The 13,390-nt window shown below is 47.2% G+C and overlaps 1 protein-coding gene across 2 annotated transcripts in view; it reads right to left on the reverse strand.

The window, feature by feature from the left end:
• LOC119958718 (neuropilin-2-like) overlaps positions 1 to 13,390 on the reverse strand; it is a 141,606-nt gene that overhangs the window by 93,424 nt on the left and 34,792 nt on the right. For both annotated transcript variants that reach the window (XM_038787297.1, XM_038787298.1), the window contains exon 3: positions 7,425 to 7,606. In XM_038787297.1, the coding sequence (XP_038643225.1) occupies positions 7,425 to 7,606 (182 nt within the window). The remainder of the gene's footprint in view (positions 1 to 7,424; positions 7,607 to 13,390) is intronic.

The following is a 13,390-nucleotide window of genomic DNA, read 5'->3' on the forward strand; positions in this document are numbered from 1 at the left end:
GTAGAGCGAATTAGAGACAATCAAGTACAGAAAGAGAAATTAATGAGAGGGACAGAAAGGTTGGATTAAGAAAGAGAAAGAAATTGGATGGAGAAAAAAACATAACATTTAAAATTTGACATTTTGAAAATCTCTAACAGCAATTTACCACATGCAAGAATGAGATAACTGTTTAAATTGTTTGCTTTGTGGGCCAGAGGGCCAGATTGCATTACCAATTGCCACATTATTAAATGAGCAGTTACGCTATGAATTAGCAACATTTTCTTTCAGTGGCAAGTTTAATGAGAAATCCATATGGAAATCCAACATGTTCTTCAAAATAACGGAGAGGCTAAGGGCGAAGTGCCGATTGTCTAAGCAGCGTAAATCGACCAGGGAGTTCTGGAAATTGGCAGCTTACAGCGTATCTCATAATTGTCTCAATTTGCTGACCGGTTGCTTCATTAATAGCACCGAACATCGCTCACATACAATTAGCTTCCAGCAAGATCTGGCCCGTTTAATTTCCTTGCCACCCGTTCACATGCATTACATTAAAATCCATCTGTCTGACAGCCTCTTCCTACTCTGCAATGCTGTGTCTCTCAGACTGCTAACAACACACAGAGCCTGTCCCAGTGTCACACTGTCTCGCTGTAATTGCCACTGACCCCCTCGGGACATACAGTTAAGTGAGTTTGAGTTGAACAATCGCATAGAACAAAAGCAGCTGGACACATCATAAATAACAGCAACTGGCTTGGATCATGCGATACAAGGAGCAAAGCAATCTCTTAATGGTGTAGATGACATATAAACCATCTCATGTTTCAGGCTGAAGCCTTGGATGCCGTTTGACAAACTTTTGTTTTTCTTCTTGGCAGGCCCTCTTGATTGCCTCTGAAATGAACTGCAGGCCTGCTGTTGGTCTGCACACTCCGAAGCCATGCCTTCAAACTGCATGCACAGACTGTTTAATCTCCACTGGTTTTGTTCAATCATTGAGGCAAAGTCAGAAGTAATACTGATTGAGCTCACTCAACATGCCCTCATTGTCTGGATTCATCCCAGCTCTCTGGAATGGCCAGTGCTATATCCATAGAAATGCATGGATACTGACTCAGCCTGTACACCAGATGGTGCCGTTCTAGCATTCAGGGTCACCCGAACCATCCCAAAGTCCCCTGGAGTCTTTAGGAATGACAGATTCATCCTCAGAGCATGTTTGCAAGCAGCCCGTCCAGGGAATAATAGAACAGTCATTACTGCACAGAAGGAGACCATTCGCCCCATCGAGTCCATACCAGCTCTCTGTAGAACAATCCAGTCAACTGCGCTCCCCTCCTGCTCTATCCCTGTAGCCCTAAAGGTCCAATTCCTGAAGTGACTACTCAATTCCATTTGGACATCATCGATCGCATCCTGTTCCATCACCCTCATAGGCACTGACTCCCAAGTCATTACATCTGGCACGGAAAAAAGATCTTCCACACATCCCAGTATGTCTTGCCCAAAGTCTAAAATCCGTGTTCCTTACTCCTTGTCTGAGCAGCAAATAGGAGCAGATTTAATTTGTCTGCCATTTCTAAACCTCTCATAATCTCGTACACCTCAATGTCCTTTGCTCTAAGGAGAACAACCCCAGCTTCTCCAGATAATCTTGCAGCTGAAATTCCCCATCCCTGGAAGGATTTTGGTAAATCTTCTCTGTATCCTCACAAGGATCTTCACATACTTCCTAAAGCATAGTGACCAGAATAATTATAGGAACATAGAACATGGAATATACAGTGCAGAAGGAGGCCATTCGGCCCATCGAGTCTGCACCGACTCACTCAAGCCCTCACTTCCACCCTGTCCCCGTAACCCAATAACCCCATCTAACCTTTTTGGACACGGAGGAACAATTTATCATGGCCAATCCACCTAACATGTACGTCTTTGGACTGTGGGAGGAAACCGGAGCACCCGGAGGAAGCCCACGCAGACACGGGGAGAACATGCAGACTCCGCACAGACAGTGACCGATTGGGGAATCGAACCTGGGACCCTGGCGCTGTGAAGCCACAGTGCTATTCACTTGTGCTACCGTGCTGCCCCATTTCTAGGAATATTGATAAATATTTTCTTTTTCTTTGAATGCTGCTGTTTATTAGTTTGTTGCTGAAAATATGGGAAAATGGGGTGAAAAGTCTGACAGATACTCAAGAATCATCTAATTGGCTATGTTCATTTACCATTCAGTCAGAGGAAGGTGGAGCCCCTTGAAGATGTATGCGCTGGTCGACCAATTAGCAGGAGTGGGCAGGAAAGGGGCAGCAGGATGATTTGTGGTCATGTTGTGAAACCTGCAGGAACATATGTCCAACCAGAGTTGGCAACACTACCAGCAATGCGGAGAAGATGATTACACAAGAAACTGTACCTGGCATTCCCCACCCCACTACTGCCAGCGCTCCCCAAACCCCCCACCACCCCCATCACCTTCCGCTAGCCTGGCTCAGGGCGGTAGAGGCACAGACTGACCAGGAACAACAGGTTGGAAGGGCTGAATAGGTCTAGTCCTGTTTAGGGGACCACACGCATCAGCTGGAAGTTTGGGAAGTCCGGAATCCTGAGCGACCTCTCTTAAACTGAGACCAGAGCAGATCCAAGGATTTGTAACTACACTCAGTGTGGATTGAGTCAGCAACTTGCATCACGTTACAGACCGCCAAGAATGTGTGGCTGCCCCATTGACTGCAGAGAAGGCCTAAGGCCAGAAACTGAGGTATTTGCATTCACAACATTTGGGTTAACTGTGTTCGCGTGCAGCCACAGTATAAGGAGCAATTTTGTAATGTAAACAAGCAAAATGAAACTTCCTTTTTAAGAGAATTATTAACTTGTGGGTTGGGGAGTTCGATGGGGGCAGTGACACAAAATCTGTCAGGGTTCATGCTACTGATCCATATCCACTGCCCCTTAGTGGGAAGTGTTTTTGTGTGGGCTGTGGATGAGAGCAACAACAGGATTTGATATGGTACCTTCAGCGCAGTAAATCATTCCAAGGCTCCTCACTCTGAATCCCACTTTATCGGATAACATTTCACACTGAGCCACATAAGGAGATACTAGGACAAGTGGCCACGCTCCTCGAGTCAGGTTGGATGGAGTGTCTTAAAGGAGGAGAAAGTGGCCGAGGCATGGAGAGGTTTAAAGTGAGGTGAATTCCAGAGTTTAGGCCTGGGCAGCTGGGCATAGTCACCACTGACGGGGGTGATGGAAATCAGCAACACGCAAGAGGGCAGAACTTGAGAAACATAGAGGTCCTCAGTGAATTGTCAGTCCAGAGGAGGCTACAAAGATAGGGAAGGATTTAAACACCAAAAGACTGGAAACTTAAATTTCAGATGTGCCAGACGAGAAGTGAATGTCAGCCAGCAGCAAAGGGGTGCTGGATGAATGGGACGTGGCGTGAGTTAGGATAGGATTAGCCAGGGTTCTGACATTTAGCACACGTGAACAGCCTGCTGCCATTCATCGTGTAGCTTCACACTTGAAAATAGGCGCCCTTAGCTGAGCACTTCCAGAGGGATGTTGGGGGGAGTGAGAGGGGGAAGAGTTTCTGGTAACCCCGAGAATGTTCTCCAGCGAGAATCAGCATCCTCGGGCGCTAAGCAGAGGAGACTGGGGGTGGAGGGAGAAAGCAGAGTTTACATCACAATCCTCTCATACATTGTCACAAAATAAAATGTGGATTTTGTCTGAAAGGTGCTAAGAACTTTGAAGATGTCTCAGAATGTGTGATCTCTCCTCGGCCTCTGTTTATGTCTCTCTAAATCTTTCTCTCTCTCTTTCTCTATTTGTGTCTCAATATCAGTTTATCCTCTGTCTCTCATTCTCTTTTTCAAATCTTTCTGAATCTCCAGGGGCAGCACGGTAGCATGGTGGTTAGCATAAATGCTTCACAGCTCCAGGGTCCCAGGTTCGATTCCCCGCTAGGTCACTGTCTGTGCGGAGTCTGCACGTCCTCCCCGTGTGTGCGTGGGTTTCCTCCGGGTGCTCCGGTTTCCTCCCACAGCCCAAAGATGTGCGGGTTAGGTGGATTGGCCATGCTAAATTGCCCGTAGTGTCCTAAAAAGTAAGGTTACGAGGGGGGAGGGGGGGGGCTGGCTTACGGGTATAGGGTGGATACGTGGGTTTGAGTAGGGTGATCATGGCTCGGCACAACATTAAGGGCCGAAGGGTCTGTTCTGTGCTGTACTGTTCTATGTTCTATATATCCTTTGTAGTCTTTCTGTTGTTCCCTATTTGCCTTTCTCCCTGTCTTCCTGTCCCTCTTCCGCTCTGTTTTTCCAGCTCTCTCTCTCTCTCTCTGCCTCTCTCTCTCTATCCAATCCTTGGTCTTTTGCATTGAATCGGGAGCAGAGGAAAGTTTAGAAGTAAACATCTATTCATATTTCTTGGCTGCTGACTGCTCGCAGAATGTAAACACAGAAGCGCAAGGAGTTGTAAGAGGGAGAAGCAGGAGGTGGGACAGGTCACAAATCATCCGCCCTCTCAGCTCTCAGCTCCACTGCTAAATAAACAGCAGCTTCATTCTTGGCTCCTGATCAAACAGTCAACAAGCCAACCAGTAAAGTCCAGGCCTCTGTAAAATCCTCAAGGCCACTCCAGTTGGTTATCGCCTCTCGCAATAGGCGAACAATATGCTGAGCTTCCCAAAAGTTTATTTTGTCAATTATTGACCTTGCCCCAGCCCCAACCCCATTTCTTCTTCCTCCCCTGTCTCCCTGTCCCAGCAGTGCTCACTCTTTACAGTAGGATTGCCAACCCTCCAGGTTTCACAGAATCACAGAATTGCTATGATGCAGAAAGAGGCCATTTAGCCCATCGTGTCTGCACTGGCTCTCCAAGTGAGTATCATGGCTGTGATAACCCTCGCGGGGACCACAGTGAACTACTCATCGATCTCCCTGTGAGGCTCGTAGAGTACGAGTTCCCATGGAAACAGGCAGAAGCCCACCCAGCAGGGACTCGTTACCGAGCCCTTTAAATGCCATCCGAGACCCGGACCAGGCATTCTGTCCATTCTGGTTGGGACACTTGTGATGTGCGCTGTGCACGAGGCTTTACTTTTGAGCTTAGGATAAATCTGTTCAAACCGTCATCTTGGTGTCTACTGGAACAATAATAATAATCTTACATTATTACTGCAATGAAGTTTCTGTGAAAAGACCCTAGTCGGCACATTCCGGCGCCTGTTCGAGTACACAGGGGGAGAATTCAGAATGTCCAAATTACCTAACAGCATGTCTTTCGGGACTTGTGGGAGGAAACCGGAGGAAACCCACCCAAAACACTGGGAGAATGTGCAGACTCGCACAGACAGTGGCCCAAGCCGGGAATCGAACCTGGGACCCTGGTGCTGTGAAGTGCTAACCACTGTGCTACTGTGCTGCCCACAATGGCTTAGTGCCATTCCCCTGCCTTTTCCCCATATTGTCTTGGTATCTCCCAGAATTGGAGATTAATCTCCAGGAACAAAAATCAATAAACAAAAATTGTGATTTCCCCCTTATTTTATGTAAATTGTTACAGTTATTAATTGTAAAATATTTCAGATGGTTGGTGAGAGGTGGGGGCACATTGAAAGGCTGCTTGGCAGTCACAATGAATCTAATTGGGCAACAACTAACCCTAACCCTAATTCTCCAAAATGGAGACTAAGTGTTCGCGCCGTCGTGAACGCCGTCGCGTTTCACGATGGCGTGAAATGGGCATGGGGACGACCGATTCTGGCCCCACAGCGGGCCAGCATGGCACTGGAGCAGTTCACGCCGCTCCAACCTTCCTTCCCGGCGCCAAATGGGCGCCACGACAACCCACGCATGCGTAGTTGGCCGCGCCAACCCGCGCATGCGCGGGGGGCTTCTTCAGCAGGCCTGCAGACTGCCCAGAGGATGGACCAATTACAGTAGGGTGGGGAGCGCGGTTCATGGCATGAGGTCATGCAGTAAAACCTCCTGGAATGCACCAAAGCAGAGTTGGCAACCTAAGGGTACAGCCTCCATAGCGTGGGCCACCTGCTCTCTCATTCTCTCAGGCTTATACATGTGGGATTCACCATTTCACTATGATTGACACTGAGGCGCGCCTTACCCACCCCTGTGTTTAAAGAAAAAAAGACTTGGGATATACGTAGCGCTTTTCAAAGCATTTTACAAACGATGAAGTACTTTTGACATGCAATCGCTTTATATTGCTGGAAATGCAGCAGCCAATTTGCACACAGCAAACTCCCACAAACAGTAATGACGGCCAAATCATGTTTACTACTAGTGCTGCATTTGGGACATGGGGAAAACTCCAGTGTTCTTCTTCGAAAATCATCCATCTGAGCAGGCAGCATGGGCCTGGGTTTAATATCTCATCTGAAAGACGGCACCAGCAATGGTGCTGTGCTCCCTCAGTACTGCACTGGAATCTCAGCTTTGATCTTTGTGCTTAAGCCCTGGAGTGGGACTTGAACCCGGACCACGTGCTTCAGCGGAAAGTTAGCATGCTAACAAATGTGTTACGGCTGACAGTGTATGTCCACATACAGCTAGAGGATTTACAATTTACAATTCTGTGGGATTCTACCAAGAGCGTGTTGCTTATTCAAAATGGTGTCTGCCATAAAATGCCTCTGGAAATAGGCATAACAAACACAAAGTTCAGAGAAATTGTATAGACAATGGGCTGGATTCTCCGTTTTTGAGGCTATGTCCTCACGCCAGTGTGGGAACGGTCGGGTTTTACCTCCGAAAATTCGGCCCAAAACGGCCATCAATCCTCCGTCTGGCTGGGGGCTAGCAGCCGAGCAGCGTAGAGCACCCGGCTCTAGCTACCGATACGGCCCAGAGAATTGCCGGGTCCGTGGCCGCGCATGCGCATGGCGGTGGCCTGCAGCGGCCGTGCCCTGCAACACGGTGCCGGCCGCGCACAGACCTGGCCTGCAAAATAGTGCCCTCCCCTTTGGCCGGCTCACGAGCCCTTGACCACCCCCCACAAGTGCCCCCAATCCTGACAAAGTCCCCCCTTCCCGTGGATCCCCCCCCCCCTGACTGTGGCTGCGCTGGACTAAGTCCGCAGCCACCACGCTGTTTTCCCGACAGGTAAGACCATGAAAGACCCTCACGTCGGGAACTCGGCCGGTCGGGTGCGGAGCATCAGGAGGTGGGCCTCAGGCAACGTCCTGAGGCCGTCAATACGGCACGTGGTGTACTCCTAGAGTATGCTGCTTTGGAGGGGACGGAGCATTGCAAACGCGGCTCCGCCCCGATTTGGTCGGAAACGGTTATCCTCCGGCCAATCGCCAAACGCGATTTCAGCATCGGCAAACCAAGATTCACGCCCAACATACTTATACATTCACATTACATACTTTACAAACATGAAACGGATGCAAGACTAACCTGTTCTGAAGATTTCATAACGCAGCGAGAACCCTGCTCCCTGGTGTGCATAGTCAGACACAAATTTGATGTACAGCGCGGCGCCCGAGGAGACAATGGATGATGGGGCAATATTCCCGCAGTGTTTACCCAGCAGGTCCGCACTCTCCTCCTCTCCGTCACGGATTTCAATGTAGTCGTACCTTAGGAAAAGCCAAGCAGAGCACAGTAAGTCACACATAGAGGGAGCTGGCTGGCATTGTGCGCAAATTCTCTCATTGGAAACACAATGGTGGCCATTTTGAACCCGGGCAGTGCTATGGGGGGGCTGGTTGTGGATTGCAGATTCAGTACATCTCAAACCCTCCTTTCTATCGGCTCAATGAAATGCAAATTAGGAACAAAAAAAGTGTGTGAAGGGCAACTGATCCAATATCTCCCGCTACCCAAAGTCTGAACCCCTCCTCTCCTGCTCCCCGCAACATGCTAATTTCCATGTGGTGTCCATCCCCAATTGCCCTTGAGGTGCATCTGTTGCGGAGGGTATTCCTTCATTTTGACCAAGTGCCATGTAGTTCCAAACCAGGGTGCTGTACGACTTGGAAGGCAACTTGGACAACTTGGCCTTCTAGGCACTAGAGGTTGCAGATTGGGGAAGTGTCTAGCTATATATGTGGAGAGTTGATTTTGTTTTGACTATTAAGATTGTGGGTCTGGTTTCCATTACTGTGCAGTGTCCCATTATGCCACATATAGGGGCCTCACGGTAGCATGGTGGTTAGCATCAATGCTTCACAGCTCCAGGGTCCCAGGTTCGATTCCCGGCTGGGTCACTGTCTGTGTGGAGTCTGCACGTCCTCCCTGTGTGTGCGTGGGTTTCCTCCGGGTGCTCCGGTTTCCTCCCACAGTCCAAAGATGTGCGGGTTAGGTGGATTGGCCATGCTAAATTGCCCGTAGTGTAAGGTTAATGGGGGGATTGTTGGGTTACGGGTATACGGGTTACGTGAGTTTAAGTAGGGTGATCATTGCTCGACACAACATCGAGGGCCGAAGGGCCTGTTCTGTGCTGTACTGTTCTATCTATATTGTGGTTTATGTAGCGACAAATACCAGTTCCTGCCTGTACCGATGGGAGAGCTGTGAAGGCCGCAAATGGCTTCAAGGGTTTCTGGATGAGCAAGATCGAAATTAACCTCTGGATCACCGACCCCTGTTGGAGAATTCACATACAGATTGCAAGGGATCGCGGTTGTGTAGTGGCTTGGCCACACAACACTGCTAAGGAGCAAATATTGACTGTGGCACCAGCTGGTAGCCCTCTGAAGCAGAAGATTGTGGGTTCAAGTTCTACCCTAGAGACTTAAGCCCAAAACCTAGGCTGCACTCTCGGAGATGCAGCACTGTAGGTGAGACCTCAAAGTAAGGCCGTCTCAGTTGGATCTATAAGAACCGTGGTGCACTAGTTCAGGGAAATTCTCTCTGGTGTTCTGGCCAATATTTATCACTGAACCAGTATCACGAGAAAGAGATGATCTGGTCATCATCACAATGTGGGAGCTTGCTGTACGCAATTTGGTTGCTGTATTGCCAAATTACACTTTAACATTATTTCATTAGGTGTAAAAGTATTTCAGGATATCCTGAGGTCATGAAAGGTGCAAGACTCGTTTCTCCTTTCTTTCTCACATGTAAAGGACTCTTGCTTGAGGACTGTTCCCATGGCAGCAAACCCTTAGTTAAGATTCAGGAACCTTGGGGAAAAAAGGGGAAGGAGGAAAGGCAGACAATTTAGTTTATTTTCCAGATTTAGATATTGACCACCCGTATTTTAGAAACTGATACCTACTAAATGTTTGCCTCAATATCTAATGAGTGAAACACAATAAATGTGCTGAATTTCAGAGCGAGTCCTTTTTCTATTCTACGTCCAATCTTGTATTCAAATTCCTCCCTGGCGTCCCTCCTCCCTGTAATCTCCTTCGCCTGTATACCCTTCTAAGAACTCTACACTCCTTCAATTTCGGCGCCTAGGCGCATCCCCGAGTTCCTTCTCTCTACCAATGTCAACCGTGTCTTCAGCTGTTTAGGCCCGAAGCTGTGCAATTCTCTCCCTAAGCCTCTCCTCTTTGCTATTCTCTCTCTTACTTTAACACCAGCCTTTTGGACACCTGCGCTAATGTTTTCTTGTGAGGTTTATGTAATGATGTGCATAAGCAATTCTGTATGTTAACAAGTCAGACCTCCAACCAGCAGGTGGCAGTAGAGATGTACCACGTAATACTGCAGCCTCGAGGAGTCTGGGTTTAGAGGTGGTCGTGGATAGTCGTGTTTAGTGTTAGCTCTCATACTCTAGTTATTAACAGTTTGTAGTTTAGTAATATTAGTAATGTTTTCATTCCCACGTTACTGTAATTAATAAATCTTTAACTGGTCATGACGTAGATCTCTGGTGCTCTGACTCAATCATTGCAACACACCAGAATGTAACAGTTTGGTGTCGGTAAAGACGCTATATAAATGCAAGTTGCAACAGGTTATTTTCAAGTACAAGCACGCAGCACTAACCCTGCTGTCCCACCCGAGCGCTAACTGCCCTGTCACATGATAAAGAAGCTTTTTAAAAAATTTGTTCATGGGATTTGGGTGTCCCTAGCTGGGCCAGCATTTGTTACCCACCCCTAACTGCCCTTGAACTGAGTGGTTTGCTCAGCCATTTCAGAGGGCAGTTAAGAGTCAACCACATTTATGTGGGTCTGGAGTCACAAGTAGGCCTGACCAGGTAATGACGGCAGATTTCCTTCCTTAAAGGACATGAGTGAACCAAACATTTACGACAATCGACAATGGCTTCATGGTCACCATTAGGCTTTTAATCCTAGATTTGTATTCCATTCAAATTTCACCATCTGGCAAGGTGAGATTCAAACTTGGATCCCCAGAGCATTGCTTCATTCTTAATTGTATATGAGTTGGCAGGACAGCTGGGCAACTTTAGAAGAGAGTCCTGAGACAAGGGAAAGCAATGGTAGAAAAAAGCTGATTTACTTAAAAACAAATTCAGGAAAAGGGTTGTAACCCTGATGCATCTAGGTAGATCAATACTGCATCTTTTTTGGCAAGCTAAGAGTACTAAGTGTCATGAGAATGTCGCTTTAAGAAATGTTTGGCTGCTCATGTTACTATAGTGATGTCAGAGTGTGGGTGGTGCTGACCTTTGGCTCTGCTTTTTAGTTTCACTTTGAGAAAAGCTTGGGTGTGTCTGTCTTTTTGGTTTCGTTTTCAATGTTGGAGCTGAAGCCAGACAAAGCAGGTGTACTGCTGTTCTCTCTGCCATGAAAAGACTATCTCTTGATCATTTGGTGAATTCAGAATTATAAATGTTTTCAGTAGTGAATATAAACCTGATGTGCTTCTGTTAAAAGGTTTATTTTGTCTTCTGGATGTTGTTTGGGAAGTTATTAAGGATTACTTAATGTTGTATTCTTTGGGGGTTGTATTTGAATTGATGGTTGCTAAAATGTTCACTGCATGTTTTAAAAAGGTTAACTTGAGTTCATAGCATAAACATTGTTCTGCTTTAAAAAATACTTTTCCATTTCTGCTGTACCACACCTGTAGAGTGGGCCGTGTGCTCCCTATACCACAATCTTTTTTTAAATTTTAATAAATTTAGAGTACCCAATTATTTTTTCCAATTAAGGGGCAATTTAGCGTGGCCAATCCACCTACCCTGCACATTTTTGGGTTGTGGGGGTGAAACCCATGCAAACACAGGGAGAATGTGCAAACTCCACACGGACAGTGACCCAGGGCCGGGATTCGAACCCAGGTCCTCAGCGCCGTAGGCAGCAATGCTAACCACTGCGCCACCGTGCTGCCCTACCACAATCTATTAAAAGTTGTGGGTCAGGTGAACTCAATGATACACTTTAGGGTTCTTTAAACTCTGGCCCATAACATAAGACAGAATCAAGAAAAGAGTTTTGCATGGTTAGCAAAATGAAGCAGTGTAACTGAGGGCGTGCTGCATTGTCGGAGCTGTCACCTTTTGGATGAGATGTTAAACAGGCTGACCTTACAAGTGGACATGAAAAGGTATCATGGCATTATTTTAAAGAAGAGCAGGAGAGTTCTCCCTGGTGTCCTGACTAATACTTACCCCTCAACCAACATCATTAAAGTGGGTTACCTGTTCATTATCACATTGCTATTATGGGACCTCGCTATGCACTAATCAACTGCCTGTTTCCTACATTACAACAGTAGTAACGCTTTGTAAAAACATTTGACTTGCCTTAGGACGTACCAAGGACGTGGAAGGCACTACATAAACGCAGGGTGACAATTGCCGGGGGCACTTCAGATGGTCTCTCGCTGGCCCGGGAATCACAGGCAGCCTGAGGTGTAATTCCCGACTCCCACCAGCAGAGGGCGGCAAAGACAATGCTGTGACTTCACCATTTAACACTGTTAGAAATGCATGTCCTATATGTACTAATAAAGCAGTTTGGGACGATGAAAGGGTTCACCATTCAACCCAGGAGGCTGCCCCAAACATACCCGATCCTGTACTGAGCTAATATCTTATCCAGACACTGCGGAATTTGCAGGATCAAGATCAAGAACGAAGACCGTGGCTGACATTCCTACTCACTTGGCCCAACAGTTTTGAAACTAATTTCTTTATTTTTTTTAAACCACCAGCCATGGCTCAGTTGGTCATGCACGTGGCTCATGAATCATAAGATGATTGGTTCAAACCACGCACCAGCACCAGACATTTGTGCACCAAACATTGGCTGACACTCCGAGTGTAGTTCTGAGGGAACGCTGCACTGCTGAAGGTGCCATCTTTCAATGAGAGGTTAAAACTTAGGCATTGTTCTCTCAGGTGACCATCAAAGATCACACAGAACCTTCAACGTCAAACAGAACACCTTTGCCAACCTCTCAGATATGAGACTCGGTTCATATGGCGCCTTCCGCGCCTTCAGGAAGCCCAAGTGTGCTGTGCAGCCATGCAGTGTAGACTAATTTTCCCCACTTACCTCTGACAATACATAGAGGCAGGTCTGTGGCTCGTCACGGGGGCAGAGGTGCGAGCTTGGACATGGGCAGCAGAGTTTTGCACAAACTACACATGTTGTAAAGTGAATGATGTGCTGGTGCAAACTTCATTATGCTGCAGAACTCGATTTTTAAAAATTGTCCCCATATATAGTAAAAATGAACAGTTTCTCTTGATTAAGTCTTATGTGCCAAGTCTGGCTCGGCCACAAAACGCACGATTAGGTCCTGATCTCCTCTGATACAACTATTCCCTATTTTAGGAATATTCTGGAATGCAAAGATAAGGAAAACTTATTCTGACTACGACAAATTGTCTTCTAAAACTCCAGCTCCTTCCTCCCTCACTGTCAATAATCAGCGTGAGGAGCTCAGCGTCTTCTAACTTTAATCGATCAGCTGCCTCTGCCACTTTTATCCTTAGCCCTTGCCCATCGAGCCAAATTTCCTCAAATGCCCAACATCTTTCAAAAACACAACATTAGGTTCCACATGTACACTGATGACACCTGGTTCTGCCAGATCACCAACTTTCTCAACCCCTCCACTGCCTCAGAACTGTCAGACCACTTGGGCCAACATCCAGTGCCAGAAAAACTCAGATTTTCTCCAGATGTATGTTGGGCAGGTTGAAATTATTGCTCTTGCCCCCCTCCCCCACAACCTTATCCCCCGTCACAAGCCTGTTTTCCAATCACCCAATCTATCCCTCTCACTGGCAACTGTCTGAGCCTTAACCATCTGCAAAGTTCCATATTGTATTTGATCATGTGACAGGCAGAGTGGTTAGCACTGCTGCCTCACAGTGCCAGGGACCTGCGTTCAATTCCAGCCGTGGAGTTTGCACGTTCTCCACATATCTGCGTGGGTTTCCTCTGGGATCTCTGGTTTCTTCCAAAGTCCAAAGATGTGCAGGTTAG

The sequence above is a fragment of the Scyliorhinus canicula genome, chromosome 2, assembly GCF_902713615.1.
Source record: "Scyliorhinus canicula chromosome 2, sScyCan1.1, whole genome shotgun sequence".
Classification (NCBI taxonomy): domain Eukaryota; kingdom Metazoa; phylum Chordata; class Chondrichthyes; order Carcharhiniformes; family Scyliorhinidae; genus Scyliorhinus; species Scyliorhinus canicula.